This window comes from Loxodonta africana, chromosome 22 (genome assembly GCF_030014295.1).
Source record: "Loxodonta africana isolate mLoxAfr1 chromosome 22, mLoxAfr1.hap2, whole genome shotgun sequence".
Classification (NCBI taxonomy): Eukaryota; Metazoa; Chordata; class Mammalia; order Proboscidea; family Elephantidae; genus Loxodonta; species Loxodonta africana.
The window spans coordinates 58059693-58083663 of record NC_087363.1 but is presented as its reverse complement, the minus strand read 5'-3'; the positions used below and the strand labels follow the sequence as shown (position 1 = coordinate 58083663).

The following is a 23971-nucleotide window of genomic DNA, read 5'->3' as shown; positions in this document are numbered from 1 at the left end:
CGTCCCACGACGCGGTGGGGGGGCCGCTTAGGCAGACACCGGCCCTGTGCGCGGGAACCGACGTCCGGGAGTGGTGGCCGGAGGGAGAGGAGAAAGGTGGCAGGGACGGAGCAGCTGGCTGTGGGGGGTTAGAGGAATGGGCAGGGGGCTGGCTCTGCAACCAGACAGGAGGTCGGTGCGATGAATGGACAGGTTACATGCGGACAGACGGATGGATGGATGGACGGACCAGCGGCTGGAGTCTCAGACTCACACAGTGGGAGGGAAAGAGGGACGGTTAGACATACCAGCAGTCTGAAGGATGGATGGGAGAGCTGGCAGATGGTTGGAGGAGGGAAGGATGGATGGATGAGTGGAAGGGCAGATGGAAACACAGTTGGATGTAACAGATAGATGGTGAGGGGAACCGCTGGCCAAATGGATATAGAGTCGAATGCCCAGAAGTGCAGAAAGAAAAGGGCCAGACAGCCACTAGAAACGGAAAACGGGAGAATGCACTGACTGGGCTGTGAGGTTGTAGCAGGTCAGCTTTGCATTCTTCCCGGTGAGAGCACGTTTCCTAACTCACCTGATTTGAAGGGACCAAAGTTTCCATCCTCCCCTCTCTAGGGCCACCATGTGCCCACAGTGAGAGGCCCATGCCTGGCTCAAAGTGTGGCCAATCCCAAAAGAGGACTCCCCGAGTCAGCCAAAGTGCTCCAGGCCTGTCCCAAAACACTGGCAAGGAAGGAGGAAACTGGGCAGGACCCATTCCTGAACACAGAGCCATTTGCTATCTTCACCTCGAATACTTAGGAGGTCCCTTTGACCACAAGATTCCAGTGACCAAAGAGAGGCCACCCCAGCATGGCCTCTGTCACTCTCTTTTTCAAAAGGAAAGCAGAAGCTGTGAGGGCGTGTGAACACACATCTCACGCATGTGACCCGCATGTGCATAGACATCCTCTTTAAGCTTCCATTTCTGGGTAGTCCCTCTCTGGTTTTTAACAGCTGAGGACGTGCAGTTGTGTCTCCTCATAGATCTTCTACCTGGCCTTGCATACGCTGTGCTTAATTTGAGCACTCACTGGATGGACTAGAAAAGGGACTACAAAACAAGATGGTTTCAAGGGGCTTCACAGGTGTGCCAATAGCCTACCATGAATCCCAGGATGGATGCCCTCCCTGAAAGATATTCAAGGTCATCTAAAAGGACAACAATGAAAACAAGACCTGTGCTTCAAACATAATTTCTATACGACATATGATACCGGAAGCAGTGACATATTTTATAAAGTCCTTCTCTGGTTTTTAACAGCTGAGGAAGTGATACTCTGATACTAGGGGTCCTTTTGGTTAGAAGCATTTTTTGATGTTTAATTTCTACTCAGTTTTTCAAGAAAACATACATGGTATTGTTTACACTGTTCTGAGTACTTGACACTATTCCTCAGAACAGCCTGAGGAAGAAGGTACTATTATTAACCCATTTTACAGATGAGGCATGGAGAAGCTGGGTAACTTCCCCAAGGCCACATAGCTAGTAGGAAGTGGCAGAACTGGAATCTGAACGCAGGTGTTCAGATTTCAGAGTCTAAGTTTTCCACTGCCAGGCTCTACTGACTCTCTATAAACAAGTTCACATTGGAAAAATAAGACAATAGTGTCCCCCTCCCTGCCAAGGCTAACAATCTTCCTGCCCAGAAGAAACCACCGTTAACAGTTTCCTTCCGGAAAAATGTGAGTATGCACACACAAGGATGTAGCTAGACATGTAAACTGTGTACATAGATGTCTATCTTCTTTTATAACAAAAATACAGGCATTCTGTACCACTGCTGTACCTTCTTATTTTACTTAACATTGTATCTTGAAGATCTTTTCCATAAAAAAACATACAGATTAACTTCATTTTCAGGACTGCAGAATAATCACTGTAAAGGAGTAATATAATTTAATTCAGTAGTCCTCAACATGTCCGTGGTTTTTATTCTTTTATAAATAATGCTACCATAAGCATTTTTATATTTATGTCTTAGTTCATCTACCCAAGTTTACCTCAGAGGAGGTTTGAGAAGTAGAATTGTTGGCTGCATTTAAAATTTTGGTGCACATGCCAAACTGCTCTGCAGAATGGTCACATGGATTTATATATAAATGAGTTACAATTAACAGTCGATTCTGAAAATCTGTATTTTCTAAGTAGCTTTTATTTTTATAAAGTTCTCCAGCATTGCTACAGGGAGATTTTTGCTCTCTGATGTTCAGAACTAGTCGAACTATCAAGTTTAGCTTCCTCCTCATGCCCTTTAACAGTACGCTCAGCAAAAAAGGGCTATTTGAAAATTTTATCTGCAGTTTCTGTAAAAGAGAGTACGCCACGTGATAAATTCCTTTCAGAATTCAGAACTAGGAACAGTCTGGTACTTTTTCTTTATTGAATAATACTTCCCTCTCTTTTGCTTTGGCTTCCAGGATGCTCAAAATTACATTTGATGCTGACTCACAATATTGATATTAACCAATGAAGAAACTTCACTATTTCTATATTATTTATGCCTTTTTTTTTTGATGGTTAGATAGCCACTTTTTTTTTAAATTTCCTATTTCTATTTTAATGGCCTGATTACACATCTGCATCTCCACTATGAACTCAAAGCTATTTTGGGAGTAGGTGGTATGTAAGTAAATAAAATTGAAATAGCCTTAAGATTAATAAAAGGGAACAGGCAACATGGTTAAGGTGAAAGACAATGAGAGAACAGTGGGCACAACTTTCATACCCGTCCTACTGGAAGTATGTAAGAGACTTAACTATTCTCATTGCTCTTCAGAACCATCCTTAGAAGATAACAAATGAGGAAAATTTCCCTCATTTTTTCCCCTTTCCAAGTGGACAGCAGGAACTAGCATAGAGAGGAGAAAGGGAGCTCAGACAGACAGACCCATCATCTTACAAACGAAGAAACTGAGGCCCAGAGAGGTGAAGCGACTTACCCGAGGCCACAACTCTAGGAAATGACAGAGGTGGGACTAGAACATGGGTAGCTTGAGATCCAGGCCAATGTGCTCTCCCGCTGCGTAACGCGTAACGCAGGTGACTTGGGGTGGCAGGAGGGAGGAAGAGAAGGTGACCCCACAGCCCCTAGCAACAAAAACAACAAAAAGGACTTGAGGCACTTATAAATAATTAAGCAATTAGCCGCAGCAGCTACTCCCTTCCCCTCCAGCATCCAGTCACCAAGGCAACTTGGGCAGGGTGCCCGCTGGTTGCCTGGTAACAGTGTGGTCTGCTCCCCTGACAGGCTCCAGGCATCACAGGATTTGAGAGCCGGGGAAGAGCCTTAGACAGGGATCACTTTTCCAACACCTTCATTTTCCAAAAGAGGAAATGGAGGCCCAGAGAAGCGGAGTAAACAGCTCAAGGTCACACAGCTACTCAGAGGCATAGCCAGGTTCCATTTCCAGTTGCTTTCCATTACGCCAGGGCTGCCTTGGGGAGGTTGCAGATGGAGGAGAGGAGGAGATCTCTCCACAGTTCCTAGAAGAATGAGAGAGTGAGCACGAGCGAACCAGAAAGAGACAGAGACCTTGAGCTCTCATATGCAATTAACACGAGCTGGTAATCCCATCAGCCCAACTTTCATCATCACTATGGCAACATGGGTGAGGCGGGTGCTGGTTGCCTAGTAACAAGTGATCTGTGTTCTTCCACTCACATCCGGCTCCTGGGGAGTCACAGGAATAGTAGAATGCTGGAGTTGGAAGGGAAGGCAGGGATCATAACTCAATCCTTCGACTACTGAGAAAACTGAGGTTTGGGGACACTGTCTAAGGTCATACAGCCACAGAACTAGCTAGAGGTAGGGAATCATTGTTGGCTACCCTTTCCCGAATTCCCTGCATTTATTGCACTGTGAGGAGGGAAACTTTCACTCGATAAAGTCAGAACATGGGAGGAGAATGGCTGGTGGTCCCCTGGAGATGCTCTACCACTTGTCCAATGGTGGTGATGCCACACACAGGGCCTGGCACATAGTAGGTGCACACAGGAGGTCCTGTGCACAGTAGCTAAACAAAAGGTTTATAAAATTAGAGAACCTAAGTCAAAATCCTGCTCTTTAGAAACCTGGGTAGCTTCTTACCCTCTGCACCTCAGTCTCCACATTTGCAGAATGAACATCCCGAGGGTCCCTTTCTCTTCAAATCATTGTTAGAATTAAGTGAGAAAATGTGTTAAGTGCCTGGTATGTAGTCAAGATGTAATAAACGTTAGGCATTCATCACTCCATGAGGACTTGCTGCATGTCTGCTCTGCAGCTACCACTGCTCTGGGCTCTTGGGATTTATCAGGGAACAATTTGAAAAAAAAAAAAAAAGGCTTGTCTCATGAAACTTACGTTCCAGTGGAATGAATATACATATACGCTGTTCTTGTCCGCTGCTGCTGAGTTGGCTCTGACTCACGACAACCCCATGCACAATGGAATCAGGTCGTTGTGATCCATAGGGTTTTCGTTGGCTGATTTTCAGTAGATTACCAGACCTTTCCTCCTAGTCTTTCTTAGTCTGGAAGCTCTGCTGAAACCTGTTCAGTACCACGGCAACATTCAAGCCTCTACTGGCAGACAGGTGGTGGCTGCACTTGAGGTGCACTGTCCAGGAACTGAACCTGGGCCTTCTGCATGGAAGGCAAGAATTCTACTACTGAACCACCACTGTTGTTCATTAATATGGGGACAGGTAGACAGATATGTAGACAGACAGAAAAATAGAAAGATAATAGATAGATGGTAGACAGACAAAGAAAAATTCATTGCCGTCGAGTTGATTCTGACTCATAGCAACCCTATGGGACAGAGTGGAACTGCCCCACAGGGTTTCCAAGGAGCAGCTGGTGGATTCAAACTGCTGACCTTTTTGTTAGCAGCCAAGCTCTTAACCACTGTGCCACCAGGGCTCCAGATAGACAGATAACCCATTTAGTGTTTGTTGAATGGGAGGTGAAATCATTGGCAATATGCTAGGATTATGTTCTGGGCTCCTTCTCTAAGACTGAGGAGTTTCCTGTTTACAGGGTGTGATGCTATAAATATGCAGGCTTGTCTTCTACGTGTGAACTCTCTTTCCTTTTTTTTTTTTTAGAAGCACAGAAGAAAATGGAAGGCAGTGGCCACTAGGTGGCAGACCTCAGCCCCCTAGATACAGGACTTAGGAAGCCAAAAGCCTGGGACACAGGCGATGATTAAAAAAACTTCCAGCAAAGGCAATTGTCACAGGTCAATCCTAGGCTCATGGCTTAGAGGATGCAAGACACTTGAAACTTGGTTGCTTTGGAGTGGGACTGATCCCACTTTAACCGGAACCCTGCCACGGATAAGCTGTGTGACCTTGGGTAAGTTATGAACCTTGCTCAGCTTCAGTTTCCTGATCTGAACATGGAGATAACAAGACTCCCTCATGAGGTGTTCTGAGTTATGTATGAGAAAGCATGTTGAACACATCTTACAAGCTGCACATAGAAAAAGCTCAAAACCTGTTGCCATCTAGTCGATTCCAGCTCATAGCGACCCTATAGGATAGAGAAGAACTGCCCCACAGGGTTCCCAAGGCTGAAATCTTTACAGAAGCAGATTGCCACATCTTTTCTCCCATGCAGCGGCTGGTGGGTTTGAACTGCAGACTTTTAGGTTAGCAGCCGAGTGCTTAACCACTGGCCTAACAGGGCTCCTGAAAAAGCTCAATCAATGATAAATATTTAGAATCTAAACAACCTCTAAAGGTCTTGTTCAGAGTTGCCGAAGGGAAGGGGAAGGAATAAAGGAAATAACATTTGTTAAGCATTTGCAATGAGGAGACTGAGGTCCTCCCAGTTACTAAGCCTGGAAAATGTGGCACTGAGGCTGGGTCATGCACTCCACCACTCCATCCATTCATCCATCCACTCCATCAATTCATCCATTCTTCCATCCATCTACTCTGTCCACTCCATCCATCCACCCACCCACCCACCCTCCCCTCCCGTCCACCCGTCCATCCGTCCACCCACTCCATCCACTCCATCCATCCATCATCCACAGAGTCCTCATTTGCTTCTTCCTGCACTCCCTGCAATGGGATTCCTTGTTTATTTCCACTGGGACCATCCCCTCCTGGTCCTGAGTTGCAACTAGGTGTGGTGTGGAGAGCCACAACACTCTCCTAACTAGTCCCCTGCTTCCAACACCTGCCACACAGCAACCTGAGTATGGTCCCCAAATACCAACTGGTCATGCCTAAAGCACTTCACCAAGTGCCATGATGATTTTTCCCAGTACTTATTCTACAATTTTTTTCAGAGCTACAGAATACTTAGAGCAGAGGCGCCTTCTTAAATAAAATTTTAAAGCTCATTTATATCTCTTGCAATGGTTGGTTCTCAGAGGCCAGGGGTGTATAACTTATTGGAGATAAGGGGCTTAAAAAGGTCTAGTTATGTCTCTGAGTGGTTCAAACTGTTAATGTGCTTGGCTGCTAACCAAGAGGTTCCAGTCCACCCAGAGGCAAAAATAAAGGCCTGGTGATCTACTGCTGAAAACCCAGCCATTAAAAACCCTACAGAGCACAGTTCTACTCTGACACACATGGGGTTGCTATAAGTTGGAATAAACTCAACAGCAATTGGTAGTAGCGTCCTACTGCTTTCAGGATAAAACCCCAGCTCCTTCTGGTGGCCAACAGGGCTCAGTGTCTTTTGGATCCTGCCTGCCTTTCCCACTGTATGGCTACCGATTGCCTCCTTCCTCAAAGCATCTTTGCCATCGTGGGGCATCTGCACACCCTGTGGCCTGTCCTGAGTCGCCAGGGTAAGGGGATGCTGGGGATTGGCAGTCCCTCTGCTCTCCATGGCTGGCCCTCCTGGCCCTCCGTGGCGAGATCTTCCCCATCCTCCATCTCTAAGAGTGTCCTCTCTCCTCCTTGATCATTTACTTCATGGCAGGCATCGCAAGCTGTGCTCATCTACTGTCTGTCTTCCGTGCCAGAATGTGTGGTCCAAGGGGACAGGACAGTGCCTCCTCTGTTCCCCTCTACACCTTTAGTGCCCAGCACGGCAAGCATCAAGTCTCTTAAGGAAATGAGCTGGCCACACGGCAGGTACTGATGCATGGAACAGTCTATGACTTCATCTCCCATTTTCTAGTTGTTCCCCTCTACCAGTCCATCCCTCCCACGGATGGTACACTAGCCTTTAAAAAAAGCACCTTTATCCTATTACGTCCTTGCTCAAAAGTCTTAAATGGCCACCTGTCATTCACTGGCTGAGGTCTGAAATCTGTAGTCAAGTCCTCCACACCCCAACCTACTTTTCTAAATGTATTTGGTTATAGATGTGTGTGTGTCTCTATACACATATACAGATACACACATCTAGATATATACTTGGAAACATACATGTGTATATATGTATGTGGAAACCCTGGTGGCGTAGTGGTTAAGTGCTACGGCTGCTAAGCAAAAGGTCAGCAGTTTGAACCCGCCAGGCGCTCCTTGGAAACTCTATGGGGCAGTTCTACTCTGTCCTATAGGGTCGCTATGAGTCGGAATGGACTTGACAGCACTGGGTTTGGTTTTTTTGGTTTATATATATATATATATATGCTTTTGGAAACATACATTTGGACCTATATACGTACATATATCCTATACATGTAAATATGTGTATGTGTAAGTATGTATATGTGTTTCCCTTCCAAATACATTTACTCCTGTTCCCCTGGGTGAGTCCTCAGCTCTGCCACAACTTGAGCTCCTGAGGCCAGGCTGCGCCCCCATCCTCTGCCACTGCACCCCAGTTCCTAGTACAGTGTCTGGCACATGGGAGATGTTAAGCCAGCTTCACTGAATTCATGATAGGTCTTCTCCCCATTTTGTGAATAAACCATATGCGTTATCCATACCTCCACACTTTTGCCTGAGACTTCTCTTCTCTGCTCAACCATATTGCTAGCCACCCTTCAAGGGCCAGAGCAAATTCCATCATAGATCATCACCAAGTGCATTCCATAAAGGAACTGGAGACCCATATTGCCCAGAGGAGCCATGGCAAGCAAGTGCCCAAAGTACCTCCCCCAGGGCCCCCCTTGCCCTGGCAAAGGGAATGTGGGAAAGCAACCACGATGTTATTTGGCTAAAAAAAAAAAGTTCCAATCTCTTCAGGAAAGAGTGGTCCTGTGGCCAGTATAAGGATTTACTTAGGGACCTGTGGTGTGGCTGTACGGTGTTCCACTGACTGGGGGAACACGGACTCATATAACCAACTCCTACTGTTGATAAACGGAGAAAAGATTGAAGTTGTCAAGGATTTCATATTACTTGGATCCACAATCAACAGCCATGGAAGCAGCAGTCAAGAAATCAAAAGACGCATTGCATTGGGTAAATCTGCTGCAAAGGACCTCTTTAAAGTGTTGAAGAGCAAAGGTATCACCTTGAAGACTAAGGTGCGCCTGGCCCAAATCATGGTATTTTCAATCCCATCATATGCATTGTGAAAACTGGACAATGAGTAAGGCAGACCGAAGAAGAATTGACGCCTTTGAATTGTGGTGTTGGCGAAGAATATTGACTACACCATGGACTGCCAAAAGAATGAACAAATCTGTCTTAGAAGAAGTACAGCCAGAATGCTCCTTAGAGCCAAGGATGGCGAGACTTTGGACATGCTGTCAGGAGGGATCAGTCCCTGGAGAAGGACATCATGCTTGGCAGAGTACAGGGTCAGCAGAAAAGAGGAGGACCCTCAACGAAGTGGATTGACACACTGGCTGCAACAATGAGCTCAAGCATAATGATTGTAAGGATGGCTCAGGATTGGGCAGTGTTTCGTTCTGTTGTGCATAGGGTCACTGTGAGTCGGAACCGACTCGACGGCACCTAACAACAACTGTTGGGCGTTTAGACTGTCACCAATGTTTGTCTACATTATGGGCTCCTCTACAATCAACACGCTCTGCCAATCACTGGCTCCTTATCAAAGAGTGGTTGTGAATGCTCCGGGGGCCACCCAGTCAACCAGAGAGGTGGGAATTGCTCAGATCAGAAACCGGGCCTGCAGAGGAAGGCTGGCAGGCCTCAACTTGGTCTTCAGCATTTGTCAAAGGAGAGGAAAAGATGAACAACTGAGTGGCAATGTGGTCAGTGTGTGAGCCCACTGCTTAACAGCTGTGTGATTTGTGATCAATCAACCTCTTTGGGTCTCCTTTTTTCTCAGCTGGAAAATGAGTGTGCTGTAATACCTACTTCACCATGCTCTCCGGAGGATCCAATCAGGAACATTTACTGAACTCTCCACATAAGCCAAAAAATGCCACACAAGTGTTGGTTGATCAACTGTCTGTGTTTTCCTAGGACTGTCCCTATTTGAGCACTGAGAGTTCCATATCCTGGGAAACCCCTGAGTCCCAGGCAAACCGGAATGGTGGTCACATTAGGAGCAAGTCTGGGGTGCACTGCTGTTCCACTCTACTTTCTGCACCCATCATGAAGGCCAAGCAAAGCCTCTAATCCCCATTGCAAGCTGACAACGGCTTGCACATTGGGATAAGTCAGTGGCAAGCTAGTCACTTCTTTACAAATAAGAAGCAGCTTTAGGGATGAGATTTTGTTTTGAGCTTTCAATTATGGCTCAGAGACCATTTAGGGAAGCATTTTGCAAGCCAGTGCTCTGAGGAAGTGCACTATGCTTCCCAAAGCTTTATTTTTAAGCTTAAGTAATCACATCATATGCTGGCATAAGAAAACCTGCTACAGAAAATATAAACCTACTCAGCAAAAAATTAGGAGGTGATAAGTCATGTTACAAAATTACTCCCTCAAAAAAACCCAAAAAACAACAACAACCAAACCCATAGCTATTGAGTTGACTCCAACTCATGGCGACCCCATGTGTCATAGAGTAGAACTGTGCTCCATAGGGCTTTCTTAACTACCATCTTTAAGGAAGCAGATCGCCAGGCCCTTCTTTTGTGGCACTGCTGGGTGGGCTCGATGCTTTAGGTTAGTAGTCGAGTGCAAACCATTTGCATCACCCAGGGACCAGGGACAAAATGACCACCTGTACCTTACTTCCAGCACTGGCCTAAGATCCTCGAGGGTGGGGAGCTTATCTTTGTAGTCCACACAGAATCTTACAAAGTACTGTTCATGTAGTGGATATTCAAGAAAAAAAGTACCTGATAAATTAATCCCTCTCTATGAGTTGGAATCAACTCGACAACAGGTTTTTTGTTTTTCTTTTTTTTATGATTAAAAAACAGTAACTAAAGTCTATGCTCAAATGTTTTATAAGTCATTTACTTCTTAAGGGCTGAGTTATCTAAAACTTGAGAAGCCAGTATAAACTGACAGGCATTTAGAAAAGGAAAAATAAAGCAATTTTTGAAATGATGCCACATTATTTGTTTTCTCTCCCAAAAGTGTAATTGCATGAAATTTTCAGGACTAAAACTACTCTGCAAAGTGTCATGTTAGGAACCATGAAGATAATTTCAAAGAGCATTTTTAGGTCAAGGAAACCCCTGCAGTTGCCTAATCTTTATCCTGTTGCCCATCAGCAGGAACTGCATAAGCCTGATACAGAAAAGCATTGTTAATTTTCTACTTTTTCCTGTTTATTTTCATTTGTTACATATTGTATCCACCACTCATCTGTCAGCTTACTGTACTGTGGTGGCTTGCATGTTGCTGTGATCCTGGAAGCTATGCCACCCATACTTCAAATACCAGCAGCGACATCCATGGTGGATGGGTTTCAGCAGAGCTTCCCGAGTAAGACAGACTAGGAAGAAGGACCTGGTGATGTACTACTAAAACAAAAGGCCAGTAAAAACCTTACGAACAGCAGTGAAACACTGTCTGATATAGTGCCGGAAGATGAAACCCTCAGGTTGGAAGGCACTCAATATACAACTGGAGAAGAGGGGCCTCTTCAAAGTAGAGTCCACCTTAATGACATGGATGGAGTAAAGCTTTCAGGACCTTCATTTGCTGAAGTGGCATGACTCAAAAGGAGAAGAAAAAACTGCAAACATCCATTAATAATCAGAAGGTAGAATGTACTAAGTATGGATCAAGGAAAATTGGAAGTTGTCAAAAATGAAATGGAAGGCTTGAAGACTGATTCCCCAGGCATTAGTGAGCTGAAGTGGACTGGGCTTGGCCATTTTGAATGAGACAACCATATAGCCTACTATGTCAGGAATGACAAATTGAAGAGGAACAGTGTCACATTCACTGTCAAAAAGAACATTTCAAGATCTATCCTGAAGTACAATGCTGTCAGTGATAGGATAATATCTATATGCTTACAAGGAAGTCCAGTGAATACAGCTATTATTCAAATTCACGTACCAACCACTAATGCCAATGATGAAGAAATTTAAGATTTTTACCACTTCTGCAGTGTGAAATTGATCAAACATGCCATCGAGATCCATTGATAATTACCGGTGATGGGAATGTAAAAGTTGGAAACAAAAAAGAAGGATGGTAGTTGGAAAATATGGCCTTGTTGACAGAAAGGACACAAGAGATCATATCATACAATTTTGTAAGACCAATAACTTATTCATTGGAAACATGTTTTTTCAACAACATAAATGGCAACTAAACACGTGGCCCTTGCCAGAAGAAATACACAGGAATCAAATAGACTACATCTGTGGAAAGAGACAATGGAAAAGCTCAGTATCATCAGTCAGAACAAGGCCAGAGGCTGACTGCAAAACAGACCATCATTGCTCATATGCAAATTCAAGTTGAAGCTAAAGAAAATTAAAACAAGTCCATGAGAGCCAAAGTACGACCTTGAGTATATCCCACCTGAATTTAGTGACCATCTCAAGAACAGATTTGATGCATTTAACACTAATGACTGAAAATCAGATGAGTAGTGGGATGACACCAAACACATCATATATGAAGAAAGCGAAAGATCTTTGAAAACACAGGGAAGAAAGAAAAAATGGATGTCAGAAGAAACTCTGAAACTTGCTCTTGAACATAGAGTTGCTATATGGAATGGAAGAAATGATGAAGTAAAAGAGCTGTACAGAAGATTTCACAGGGTGGCTTGAGAAGACCAAGTATTATACTGAAATGTGCAAACATCTGGAGTTAGAAAACCAAAAGGAAAAAACACTGTTGCCATTTCTCAAGCTGAAAGAACTGAAAAAAAATTCAAGCCTCAATTTGCAACACTGAAGAATTCTATGGGGAAAAGATTGAATGATGCAGGGAACATCAAAAGAATATGGAAGGAATACACAGAGTCACTGTACCAGAAAGAATTGGTCACCGTTCAACCATTTTGGGAGGCAGCATATGATCAAGAAGCAATGGTACTGAAGGAAGAAGTCCAAGATGCACTGAAGGCATCGGAGAAAAACAAGGCTCCAGGAATTGATGGAATACCAATTGAGATGTTTCCACAAACAGTTGCAAGCCTGGAAGTGCTCATTTGTCTACGCTAAGAAATTTGGAAGACAGCTACCTGGCCAACCAACTGGAAGAGATCCATATTTGTGCCCACTGCAAAAAAGGTGATTCAACAGAATGTGGAAAATACCAAATAATATCATTAATACTAAAAACCCATTGCATTCAAGTTGATTCCAGCTCATCATAACCCTATAAGACAAAGTAGAATGGCCCCATAGGTTTTTTTTTTTTAATTGTGCTGTAAGTGAAAGTTTACAATTCCAGTCTGTTTCTCATACAAAAACTTATACACACATTGTTATGTGACCTGAGTTGCTCTCCCTATAATGTCACAGCACACTCCTCCTTTCCACCCTGTATTTCCCATGTCCATTCAAACCAGCTCCTCTTCCCCCTCTGCCTTCTCATCTCTCCTCTGGACAGGAAGCGGCCCACTTAATCTCATGTGTCTACTTCAGCTAAGAAGCACACTTTTAGTATCATTTTATGTCTTACAGTCCAGTCTAATCTTTGCCTGAAGAGTTGGCTTCGGGAATGGTTTTAGTTTTGGGCCAACAGAGAGTCCGGGGACCATATCTTCTGGGGTCCCTCCAGTCTCATTCAAACCATTAAGTCTGGTCTTTCTACTAGAATTTAAGTTCTGCACCCCACTTTTCTCCTGCTTCATCAGGGACTCTCTACTGTGTTCCCTGTCAGGGCGGTCACTGGTGGTAGCCTGGCACCATCTAGTTCTTCTGGTCTCATGCTGATGAAGTCTCTAGTTTATGTGTCCCTTTCTGTCTCTTGGGCTCATATTTTCCTTGTATCTTTGGTGTTCTTCATTCTCCTATGTTCCAGGTGCGTTGGGACCAATTGGTGCAACTTAGATGGCCACTTGCTAGCTTTTAAGACCTCAGACACCACTCATCAAAGTGGGATGCCAAACATTTTCTTAATAAACTTTGTTATGCCAATAGACCTAGATGTCGCCTGAAACCATGGCCCTCAGACCCCCACCCCAGCTACTCTGTCCCTGGAAGTGTTTGGTTGTCTTCAGGAAACTTATTAGCTTTTGGTTTCGTCCAGTTGTGCAACTTCCACTGTATCATGTGTTGCCCTTCCCTTCACCTAAAATAACTCTTGTCTACTATCTAATTAGTGAATACCCTTCTACCTCCCTCCCCACCCTTGTAACCATCAAAGAATGTTTTCTTCTGTGTTTAAACCTTTTCTGAGTTCTTATAATAGTGGTCTCATACAATACTTGTTCTTTTGTGACTAATTTCACTCAGCATAATGCCTTCCAGATACAACCTATGTTACGTCTCAGCGATTCACCACTGTTATTTATTGTTGTGTAGTATTCCATTGTGTGACTATACCATAATTTGTTTATCCTTCTGTTGATGGGCACCTGGGTTGTTTCCATCTTTTTGCTACTGTAAGCAGTGCTGAAATGAACCTGAGTGTGCATATACCTATTCATCTGAGGGCTCTTATTTCTCTAGAATATATTCCAAGTAGTGGGACTGCTGGATCTACTTTCTAGCTTTTTAAGAACCGCCAAAATGATTTCCAAAGTGGTTGTACCATTCTACATTCCCACCAGCAGTGTATAAGTGTCCTTGTCTCTCCACAACCTCTCTAACATTTACTACTTTGTGTTTTTTGGATTAATGCTAACCTTGTTGGGGTGAGATGGTATCTCATTGTAGTTTTGATTTGCATTTCTCTATTGGCTAATGATCATAAGCATTTCCTCACATGGATCTCCTGGCTGCCTGAATGTCTTCTTTGGTGAAGTGCCTGTTCATATCCTTTGTCCGTTTTTTAACTGGGTTGTGTTTTCATTGTTGATGTTTTGCAGTACCTTGCAGATTTTAGAGATTAGATTTGTCGTAGCCAAAAATTTTTTCCCAGTCTGTAGGTTCCCTTTTCACTCTTTTGGTGAAGTCTTTGGACAAGCGTAAGTGTTTGATTTTTTAGGAGCTCCCGGTTATCCAGTTTCTCTTCTGGTGTTTGTGCATTGTTAGTAATGTTTTGTATTCTGTTTATGCCATGTATTAGGGCTCCTAGCGTTGCCCCTATTTTTTCTTCCATGATCTTTATCATTTTAGATTTTATATTTAAGTCTTTGATCCATTTTGAGTTTGTTTTTGTGCATGGTGTGAGGTATGGGTCTTGTTTCATTTTTTTGCAGACGGATATCCCGTTATGCCAGCACCATTCGTTAAAGAGACTGTCTTTTCTCCCATTAATGGACTTTGGGCCTTTGTCAAATATCAGCTGCTTATAAGGGGATAAATTTTAGTCTGGATTCTCAATTCTGTTGCATTGGTCTATGCATCTGTCGTTGTACCAGCACCTGGCTGTTTTGACTACTGTGGCAGTATAACAGGTTCTAAAATCAGGTACTGTAAGGCCTTCAACTTTCTTCTTCCTTTTCAATAATGCTTTACTTATACAGGTCCTCTTCCCTTTCCATATGAAGTTGGTAATTTATTTCTCCATCTCATTAAAAAATTCCATTGGAATTTGGATTGGGATTGCATTGTATCTATAGGTCACTTCGGGTAGAACAGACATTTTCGCAGTGTTGAGTCTTCCTATCCATGAGCAAGGTGTGTTTTTCCACTTACACAGGTCTCTGTTGGTTTCTTGCACTAGTGTCTTGTAGTTTTCTTGGTATAGGTCTTTTACATCTCTGGTTAGATTTATTCCTAAGTACTTTATCTTCTTGGGGGTATTGTAAATGGCATTGATTTGGCAATTAACTCTTCGACGTTCTCTTTGTTGGTGCAGAGGAATCCAACTGATTTTTGTATGTTTATCTTGTATCCCAATACTTTGCTGAACTCTTCTATTCCAGTAGTTTTCTTTAGGATTTTCCGTGTATAAGATCATAAAAAAAAAAAACTTTTTTTTTAAGATCATCTGCAAATAGACATACTTTTACTTCTTCCTTACAAATTTGGATGCCCTTTATTTCTTTTTCTAGCCTAATTGCTCTGGCTAGGACCTCCAGCACAATGTTGAGTAAGAGTGGTGATAAAGAGCATCCTTATCTGGTTCCCGTTCTCAAGGGGAATGCTTTCAGGCTCTCTCCATTTAGGATGATGCTGCCTGTTGGCTTTTTATAAATGCCCTTTATTATGGTGAGGAATTTCCCTTCTATTTCTATTTTGCTGAGAGTTTTTATCATAAATGGGTGTTGAACTTTGTCTAATGCCTTTTCTGAAACGTGATAAGATCATGTGGTTCTTGTCTTTTATTTATGTGGTGGATTACATTAATTTTTTTTCTAATGTTGAACCATCCCTGCATACCTGGTATGGACTCCACTTGGTCACAAATTATTTTTTTTGGTATGTTGTTAAAATTCTGTTGGCTAGAATTTTGTTGAGGATTTTTGCATCTATGTTCATGAGGGATATTGGTCTGTAATTTTCTTTTTTCATGGCATCTTTACCTGGTTTTGGTTTCAGGGTTATGCTGGCTTCATAGAATGAGTTTGGGAGTATTCCATCCTTTTCTACACTCTGAAATACCTTTAGTAGGAGTGATGCTAGCTCTTCTCTGAAAGTTTGGTAGAATTCTCCACTGAAGCCGTCAGGGCCAGGGCTTTTTTTTTGGTTGGGAGTTTTTTAATCACCTGAAAAATTTCTTTTGTTATAGGTTTATTTAGTTATTCTACCTCTGTTGTGTTAGTTTAGGTAGGTAGTGTTTCTCTAGAAATTTGTCCATTTCCGGTAGGTTTTCAAATTTGTTAAGAGTACAATTTTTCATAGTATTCTGTTATGACTCTTTTAATTACAGTTTGGATCTGTTGTGATATTGCCCATCTGATTTCCTATTCAGGTTACTTGCTTCCTCTTCTGTTTTTGTCAGTTTGGCCAATGGTTTATCGATTTTCTTAATCTTCTCAAAGAACCTGCTTTTGATATTGTTAACTCTTTCAATTGTTTTTCTGTTCTCTATTTCATTTAATTCTGCTCTAATTTTTATTATTTTTTTCTTCTGGTGCCCAAGGGCTTCTTTTGCTGCTCTCTTCAAGTTGTAGGGTTAATGCTTCATTTTGGCCCTCTCTTCTTTATGGATGTGTGCATTTGATGCTATAAATTGGCCTCTAAGCACTATTTCTGCTGTGTCCCAAAGGTTCTGGTAGGATGTGTTTTCATTCTCATTTGACTCTATGAATATCTTTATTCCATCTTTAGTGTCTTCTATAACCCAGTCATTTTTGAGCAAGGTATTGTTCAGTTTCCATGTGTTTAATTTTTTTCCCTTGTTTTTTCTGCTATTGATTTCTACTTTTACGGCTTTATAGTCAACTCTTTGGATTCTGTTAAGGCTTGCTTTATGGCCTAATATGTGGTCAATTCTGGGGAATGTTCCATGTGCATTGGAAAAGAAAGTATACTTGGCTGCTGCTGGGTGGAGTGTTCTGTATATGTCTATGAGGTCAACTTGGTTGACTGCAGCATTTAGATCTTCTGTGTCTTTACTGAGCTTCTTTCTAGATATTCTGTCCTTCACCGAAAGGGGTGTGTTGAAGTCTCCTACTATTATCGTGGAGCTGTCTATCTCTCTTTTCAATGCCGTTAAGAGTTTGTTTTATGTATTCTGGAGCCCTGTCATTGGGTGTGTAAATATTTAATATGGTTATATCCTCTACTGTCCCTTTAATCTTTATATAGTGTCCTTCCTTATTCTTTGTGGTGGATTTTAAGTCTATTTTGTCAGAAATTAATATTGCCACTTCTGCTCTTTTTTGATTGTTTTTTGCTTGATACGTTTTTCCATCCTTTTTTAGTTTGTTTGTGTCTTTAAGTCTAATGTGTGTCTCTTGTAGGTAGCATATAGACAGATTGTGTTTTCATCCATTCTGCCACTCTCTTAATGGTGCATTTAGTCCATTTACATTCTGCATAATTACTGATAGTTAAAAGTTTAGTGCTGTCATTTTGATGTCTTTTTTTGTGTGTGTTGTTGACAGTTTCTTTGTTCCACTTAATTTTCTGTGCTGTCATTTTTCTTTACATATTTTCTTTTCCTCTTTTTCATTGCTGTTGATTTTATATTTGCTGAGTCTTTACGTTTTTCTTGTTTTTCATTTTGCTGTGTAGGATTGTCAGTCTCCTTTGTGGTTGCCTTAATATTTACCCCTAATTTTCTTAAGTTTAAACCAATCTTCTATGTCACCTTGACTTCCTCTCCATATGAAACATCTATGACTTTTTTCAGTCCCTCTTTTTTGTTTTAATGTTGTCACCCTCTACATAATGACGTCTCTGTTTCCCTGTTTTGGGCATTTTAGCTTTATTTTTGTGATTTCCCTATCTGGGTTTATATCTGGTTGGTCTGTCCTGTGTTCCAGTCTTGGGTTGTTACTGACTTTCTAACTGGAGGACTCCCTTTAGTATTTCTTGTAATTTTGTTTTGGTTTTTGCAAATTCTCTAAACTTCCGTTTATCTGCAAGTGTCCTAATTTCACCATCATATTTGAAAGATAGATTTGCTGGATATATAATTCTTGGCTGGCAATTTTTTTCCTTCAAGGCTTTACATACATCATCCTGTTGCCTTCTTGCTGCATGGTTTCCGCTGAGTAGCCTGAGCTTAGTCTTACTGACTCTCCTTTGTAGGTGATGTTTCGTTTATCCCTAGCTGCTCTTAAAATTCTCTTTATCTTTGGTTTTGGCAAGTTTGATTAAAATATATCTTGGTGTCTTTCTTTTGGGATCTACCTTGTGTGGGGTTCATTGAGCACCTTGAATAGTTATCTTCTCATCTTTCAGGATATCAGGGAAGTTTTCTGCCAAATCTTCAATAATTCTCTGTATTTTCTGTTATCCCCCTCTGTTGTGGTACTCCAATCACTTGTAGGTTATTCCTCTTGATAGAGTCCCACATAATTCTTAGAGTTTCTTTTTTTTTTTAATACTTTTATTTCATTTTTCCTCATATATGTTGGTGTCAAGTGCTTTATCTTCAATCTCACTAATTCCGACTTTCTTTGCCTCACTTCTGCTCCTATGACTTTCTACTGAGTAGTCCAATTCTGAAATTTTATTGTTAATCTTCTGGATTTCTGTTTGCTGTCTCTCTATGGATTCTTGCAGCCTGTTAAATTTGTCATTATGCCCTTCTCTAATCTTCTTAAGTTCTTCTATTATTTTTTCTGTGTGGTCCTTGGCTTGTTCTGCATTTGGCTGATCTCTTTAAGAGTTCTATATATTATTGTATTCTACCTCTGGTAATTCCAGGAAGTTCTCTTCATCCGGAAGATTTCTTCATTTTTTATTTTGGGAGCTTACTGAAGCCATCATGGTCTGCCTTTTTATGTGATCTGATATTGACTGTTGTCTCCGAGCCATCAATAAGTTATTGTATTTATTTATTTATTGTTTGCTTACTGTGTCCTGGCTTCCTGTTTTGTTTTGTTTTGATATGCCCGAATAGGCTGCTCAAGTGAGCTGGTTTGATTATTGGTGCCTCTGAAGCTCTAATGTCCTGTCACCAGGTGGTTAGAGCTGTTACTTGGTATGTGAGCCCAGGAGCCCATTTACTTTTCCTGTATGGATTCAGCTCAGATGTCCATGCAATCGGTCATCAAGTGTGTGGTGCAGTCTCTCTCCTACAGTCCTAGACGAGCAGGGGTGATTGGTGTAGGCACATGTATCTGGCTGCAGTAGGGGGTCATGCACTGAGCAAGGCAGGGGGCTGACAACTGCCCGAGTGTCCGTGTTCCCTAGAGCACACAGGTGGGTGGAAATAGGCCCACACAGGTCTATGCTGGGGTGAAAAGCATTCAAAATCCATGGAACTATTATGCCTGTGCCTAGGCAAAGGAGCTGTTTCTGCCCTTGAGTTCTTGGCTTAGGGGAGCTAGCAGGTTATTTTTTCCCTGTTTGTTAATTTGTTCCTTCTCCAAGGGTGGGAGAATGGCTCAGGACATGTGACAGGTCCTACTTCTGGCCCAGGGGATGCAGCAATCTCTGAAGTTGGCTTAGACCCAGTGCAGAGCAGGAAGGCAGCAGATAACTGGCAGAGAAGTTTTCCCCAAATCAGTGTTTTCTGATCCATGCAGTAGATCAGACGCGTGTACTTATCTTTTGGTGACTGAGCACCACCTTTCGCTGATTACAGAGGTGTGAATAGACTCCCCACCACTCAGTCTCTCCAGAGGCAAAAAATGCATCCCAAACACCACTGCTTACCTCACCACTGGTACCAGCTGATCCTGGCCTGCACGGTGCGGTTCCTGCCGGGTCAGGTCTGGCAACTCCTCACTGCTTCTGAACCATTTCTCCCTCCCCCTGCTGCTCAGTATGATTCCTCAACTTTGCCTTTTATGTTCAGGGCTCCTAGATTGTCATATATAATCTATTCACTTGATTTTTCCAGTCTTTGTTGGAAGAGGGACCACAAGGAAGCATCTGACTACTCCATCATCTTGGCCTCGCCTCCCCGCCCCCACCCCCACCCTCGCCACCCAGTTTCCAAGGAGTGGCTGGTGGATTCAAATTGCCAACCTTTTTGGTTAGCAGCCATAGCACACCACAGCTCTTAACTGCTATGCCACCAGGGCTCCTTCATTAATATTATATGCAAGTAAAATTTTGCTGAAGATAATCCAAAAGCAGTTGTTGCAGTACTTGGATAGGGAACTGCCATAAATTCAAGCCAGATTCAGAAGAGGGCATGGAATGAAGGATACCATTGTGATATCAGGTGGATCTTGGCTGAAAGCATAGAATACTGGAAAAATGTTTACCTGTGTTTACTCAATTGTGTGGACCGTAACAAATTATGGATAAAATTGTTAAGAATGGGAATTCCAGAACACTAATTGTGCTCATGAGGAACCTGTACATAGACAAAGAGGCAGTCATTTGAGCGAACAAGGGGATACTGTGTGTTTTAAAGTCAGGAAAGGTGTGCTTTAGGGTAATATCCTTTCACCACACTTATTCAATCTGTAGGCTGAGCAAATAATCCGAGAAGGTGGACTATGTGAAGAAGAATGTGGCATCAGGATTGGAGGAAGACTTATTAACAACCTGTAATATGCAGATGACACAACCTTGCTTGCTGAAAGTGAAGAGGACTTGAAGCACGTACTGATGAAGATCAAAGACTACAGCCTCCATTATGGATTACACCTCAACATAAAAAAGGAAAACTCCTCACAACTGAACCAATAAGCAACATCATGATAAATGGAGAAAAGACTGACGTTGTCAAGGATTTCACTTTACTTGGATTCACAATCAATGCCCATGAAAGCAGCAGTCAAGAAATCAAATGACGTATTGTATTATGCTGGACAAATCTTCTGCAGAAGACCTCTTTGAAGTGTTGAAAAGCAAGTATGTCACTTTGAGGACTAAGGTGCACCTGACCCAAGCCACGGTGTTTTCAATCACTTAAAATGCATGCAACAGCTGAACAATGAATAAGGCAGGCTGAAGAAAAACTGATGTATTTGATTTACAGTGATGGTGAAGAATACTGACTATACCATGGGCTGCCAGAAGAATGAACAAAACTGTCCTGGAATACATACAGCAAGAATGCTCCTTGGAAGCAAGGATGGTGAAACTTCATCTCACGTACTTTCAACATGTTATCAGGAGGGACTAGTCCCTGGAGAAGGACATCATGCTTGGTAAAGTAGATGGTTAGCAAAAAAGAGGATGACCCTCAACAAGATGGGCTGACATGATGGCTGCAACAATGGGCTCAACCACAGCAACAACTGTGAAGATTCTGCAGGATCAGGCAATGTTTTATTCTGTTATACACAGTGTCGCTGTGAGTCAGAACAGACTCAAGGACACCTAACAACAACACATATTATATGTGCATAACCTTAAACTGCATAGCTTTTTTTTTTATGTTTTAGTTTTCATGGTAAAAAAGTGTCACACCCACCCTAAAAATAGGCACATATTGATCTGCTCATTACAAAATGTGGTCTCTAATGGAGATTACTTGGGGCAGTGATGGTTCAGTGGTAGAATTCTCCCTTTTATGTGGGGGACCCAAGTTAGATTCCCAACATAAGTGCCTCAGTGCAGCTACCACCAATGAAAAGTATGCATTGTTATGATGCTGAACCGGTTTCAATGAAGCTTCCAGAGTAAGACAAACTAGAAAGAAAGGTATGGCCAGCTCCTTGCAAAAATCTGTGAGTGAAAACCCTACAGATCACAACAGTCCAATTCTGTTGTGCATGGGGTCACCATGAGTTGGGGGCCAGTTTGACAACAAATGGAAATTATGATTAACATGGTACCCACAGAGCACTTTGCATGGAGTGTTTTCATGTCACCAATATTTACTATGATCTTAGAGATAGCCAAGAATCACTTTTGGCCTTTCACAACCATTCCGATTCCTCAGAACTATGCTCTGGATTAGCCTAACACTTGCTGATGACCTATCATTCCTAAAATGCCCAAGGGTCACACTGTCTTGCCTTACTGGACCAAAATATCTTATGTTACTTAAAATATAATCTTGCCAATAAAAATGCAGTACCACTTTTTTCATATTTTGTAAAAGCATAGTTTATAATGCTAATAATTTCCTATAATTCATTCCAAAGGAAAATCATTAATAGAGCCATATTCCTCACAAGATCCAAAATTCAGCAATAAGAGGGCACAAACCATCCATAAGACAAGATATAAATTAGCAATGGAGAAACAAGCCTAATGATTATAATGTCCAGATGGAAATGAATAACTGAGTCATTGTCAAATCCAAGAGCATCTTAATAAGTTCCTGCATCATCTTTGTTGATTGAATTTGACTGGAAGATATCAGAAAATGATTACTACCCGAAAACATATCTTCATTTCCTATGCTCATTAGCATTTGGCCTGTGAGTTACTCACATTTTATATTGAAAGGGGAATTTATTCCCAAAAAGGTCCTTAGGTTTCTAACCCTCAAAAGTAGCCCATGTTTAAAAAAAAAAAAAAAAAAACCCAAACTGGAATTAACTTATTAGAATTAAAATACTGAGACTCTAGTATTTGGACAAATTTTTTTATCAAAGAAAGAATTCAAACACTTCTTTTACCAGGCAAGCTGGTAACTACAAGTTGTCATGGAAACAGGAGGTATTCAAATTATACGAGGAATGACGTTCTTCGTCTAGCTAGGTGCTCATCTCCTGTAAATAGGGAAAAATTATAGCGGAAATCTATTATATTTCTTTCAAATTTGCATTAAAAACAATCATTTCCTTTATTTTATGTAGAAACACATACATACACATACACACACAGCCTCACTCTAATAAACTGGAGAATTAAAATTACTTGCAAAAGGATTGGTGCGTAAATAAAAAGACATAAAATGAAAATGAATCTCATGATATGAATCTATTGACGCACAACGAATGGATGCAAGAGTGGAAATGAGATAATGTAATACCTCCCTCACCTGTAACGGCACATATTTTTCTTCAACAGCATTCCAAAAACCCCTTGCTGTCCAGTATAGGACAGAGTAGAACTACCCCATAGGGTCTCTAAGGCTGTAGTCTTTATGGAAGCAGACTGCCACATCTTTCTCCCGCAGAGTGGGCTAGTGGTTTCAAACTGCCAAGCTTTTAGTTAGCAGCCAGTCATTTTAACCACCGTGCCATCAGGGCTCCTCTCAATAGCATAGGGACTATATTTATAGAATGTCCAGGTCCAGAACAGTTCTCTGAAGTTGAGGCAACTTGAGAACAGGGGTAGGGTCACCACTGCTGGTTACAGCACAGGATCTTGTTAGTCCACAGATTTCTAAGCGAGACAGTGAGGGGGTGCGGGCAATGTGGTGCTGGGCAGGCACCATTAATTCAGTTAATCAGTAATAAACACATGGCAAAAGCCAATTTTGTAGGGAGAGTATCTGCAATGCGGAGGGCCTACGAAGTCACCATTCTCATTCAAGAGGCAGTCTGGAATTCCTTCTGATCAGGGTAATCCTGTTGTTGTTAGGTGCCATCAAGTCAATTTGGACTCACAGACACCCCATGTAACAGAGCAGAACACCCCATAGGGTTTCCTAGACTGTAATCTTTACAGGAGCAGATTGCCAGGTCTTTTTTCCTGCAGAGTCACTGGATGGGTTTGAATCGGTGACCTTTTGGTTAGCAGCCGAGCACTAACCTAGGAGGAACATATTTTAATTACTTTTTTCAGGTGAAAATAATTCCTCATCTCACTCCAAAAAAAGAAATTTTTTTTTGTGTGTGTGTGTGTTTTGCAACCTAGAGTGGTGGAGTCTCAATGGAGCTCTTCTCCAAACACTTAGATAATAATTCAAATTAAAATACCAACAGCAACAATAGTGAGAATACTTAACTCTCTGCCATCTTTAATTCCCTCCTCTAATCCTCACACCAACCTTAGGAGGTAGGTAGTATCATTATCCCTATTTCATACATTGGAAGCTCACAGCAGTTAGATAACATTTCCAGTCATAGTCACAGAGTGACAAGCAAAGTGTTCAAACCGAAGTCTACCTGGTG

The 23971-nt window shown here is 42.1% G+C and overlaps 1 protein-coding gene and 1 long non-coding RNA gene across 2 annotated transcripts in view; one reads left to right on the top strand and one right to left on the bottom strand.

The window, feature by feature from the left end:
- EIF4E3 (eukaryotic translation initiation factor 4E family member 3) overlaps positions 1-832 on the bottom strand; it is a 64424-nt gene extending 63592 nt beyond the window's left edge. Inside the window, exon 1 of the mRNA XM_023548027.2 lies at positions 569-832. Within this exon, the coding sequence (XP_023403795.1) occupies positions 569-618 (50 nt within the window). The 5' untranslated portion in view covers positions 619-832. The remainder of the gene's footprint in view (positions 1-568) is intronic.
- LOC135228516 (uncharacterized) lies at positions 41-23971 on the top strand. Its single transcript, XR_010319076.1, has 3 exons — positions 41-1719; positions 5125-5374; positions 19843-23971. It is a non-coding gene; the product is annotated as an uncharacterized LOC135228516 (long non-coding RNA).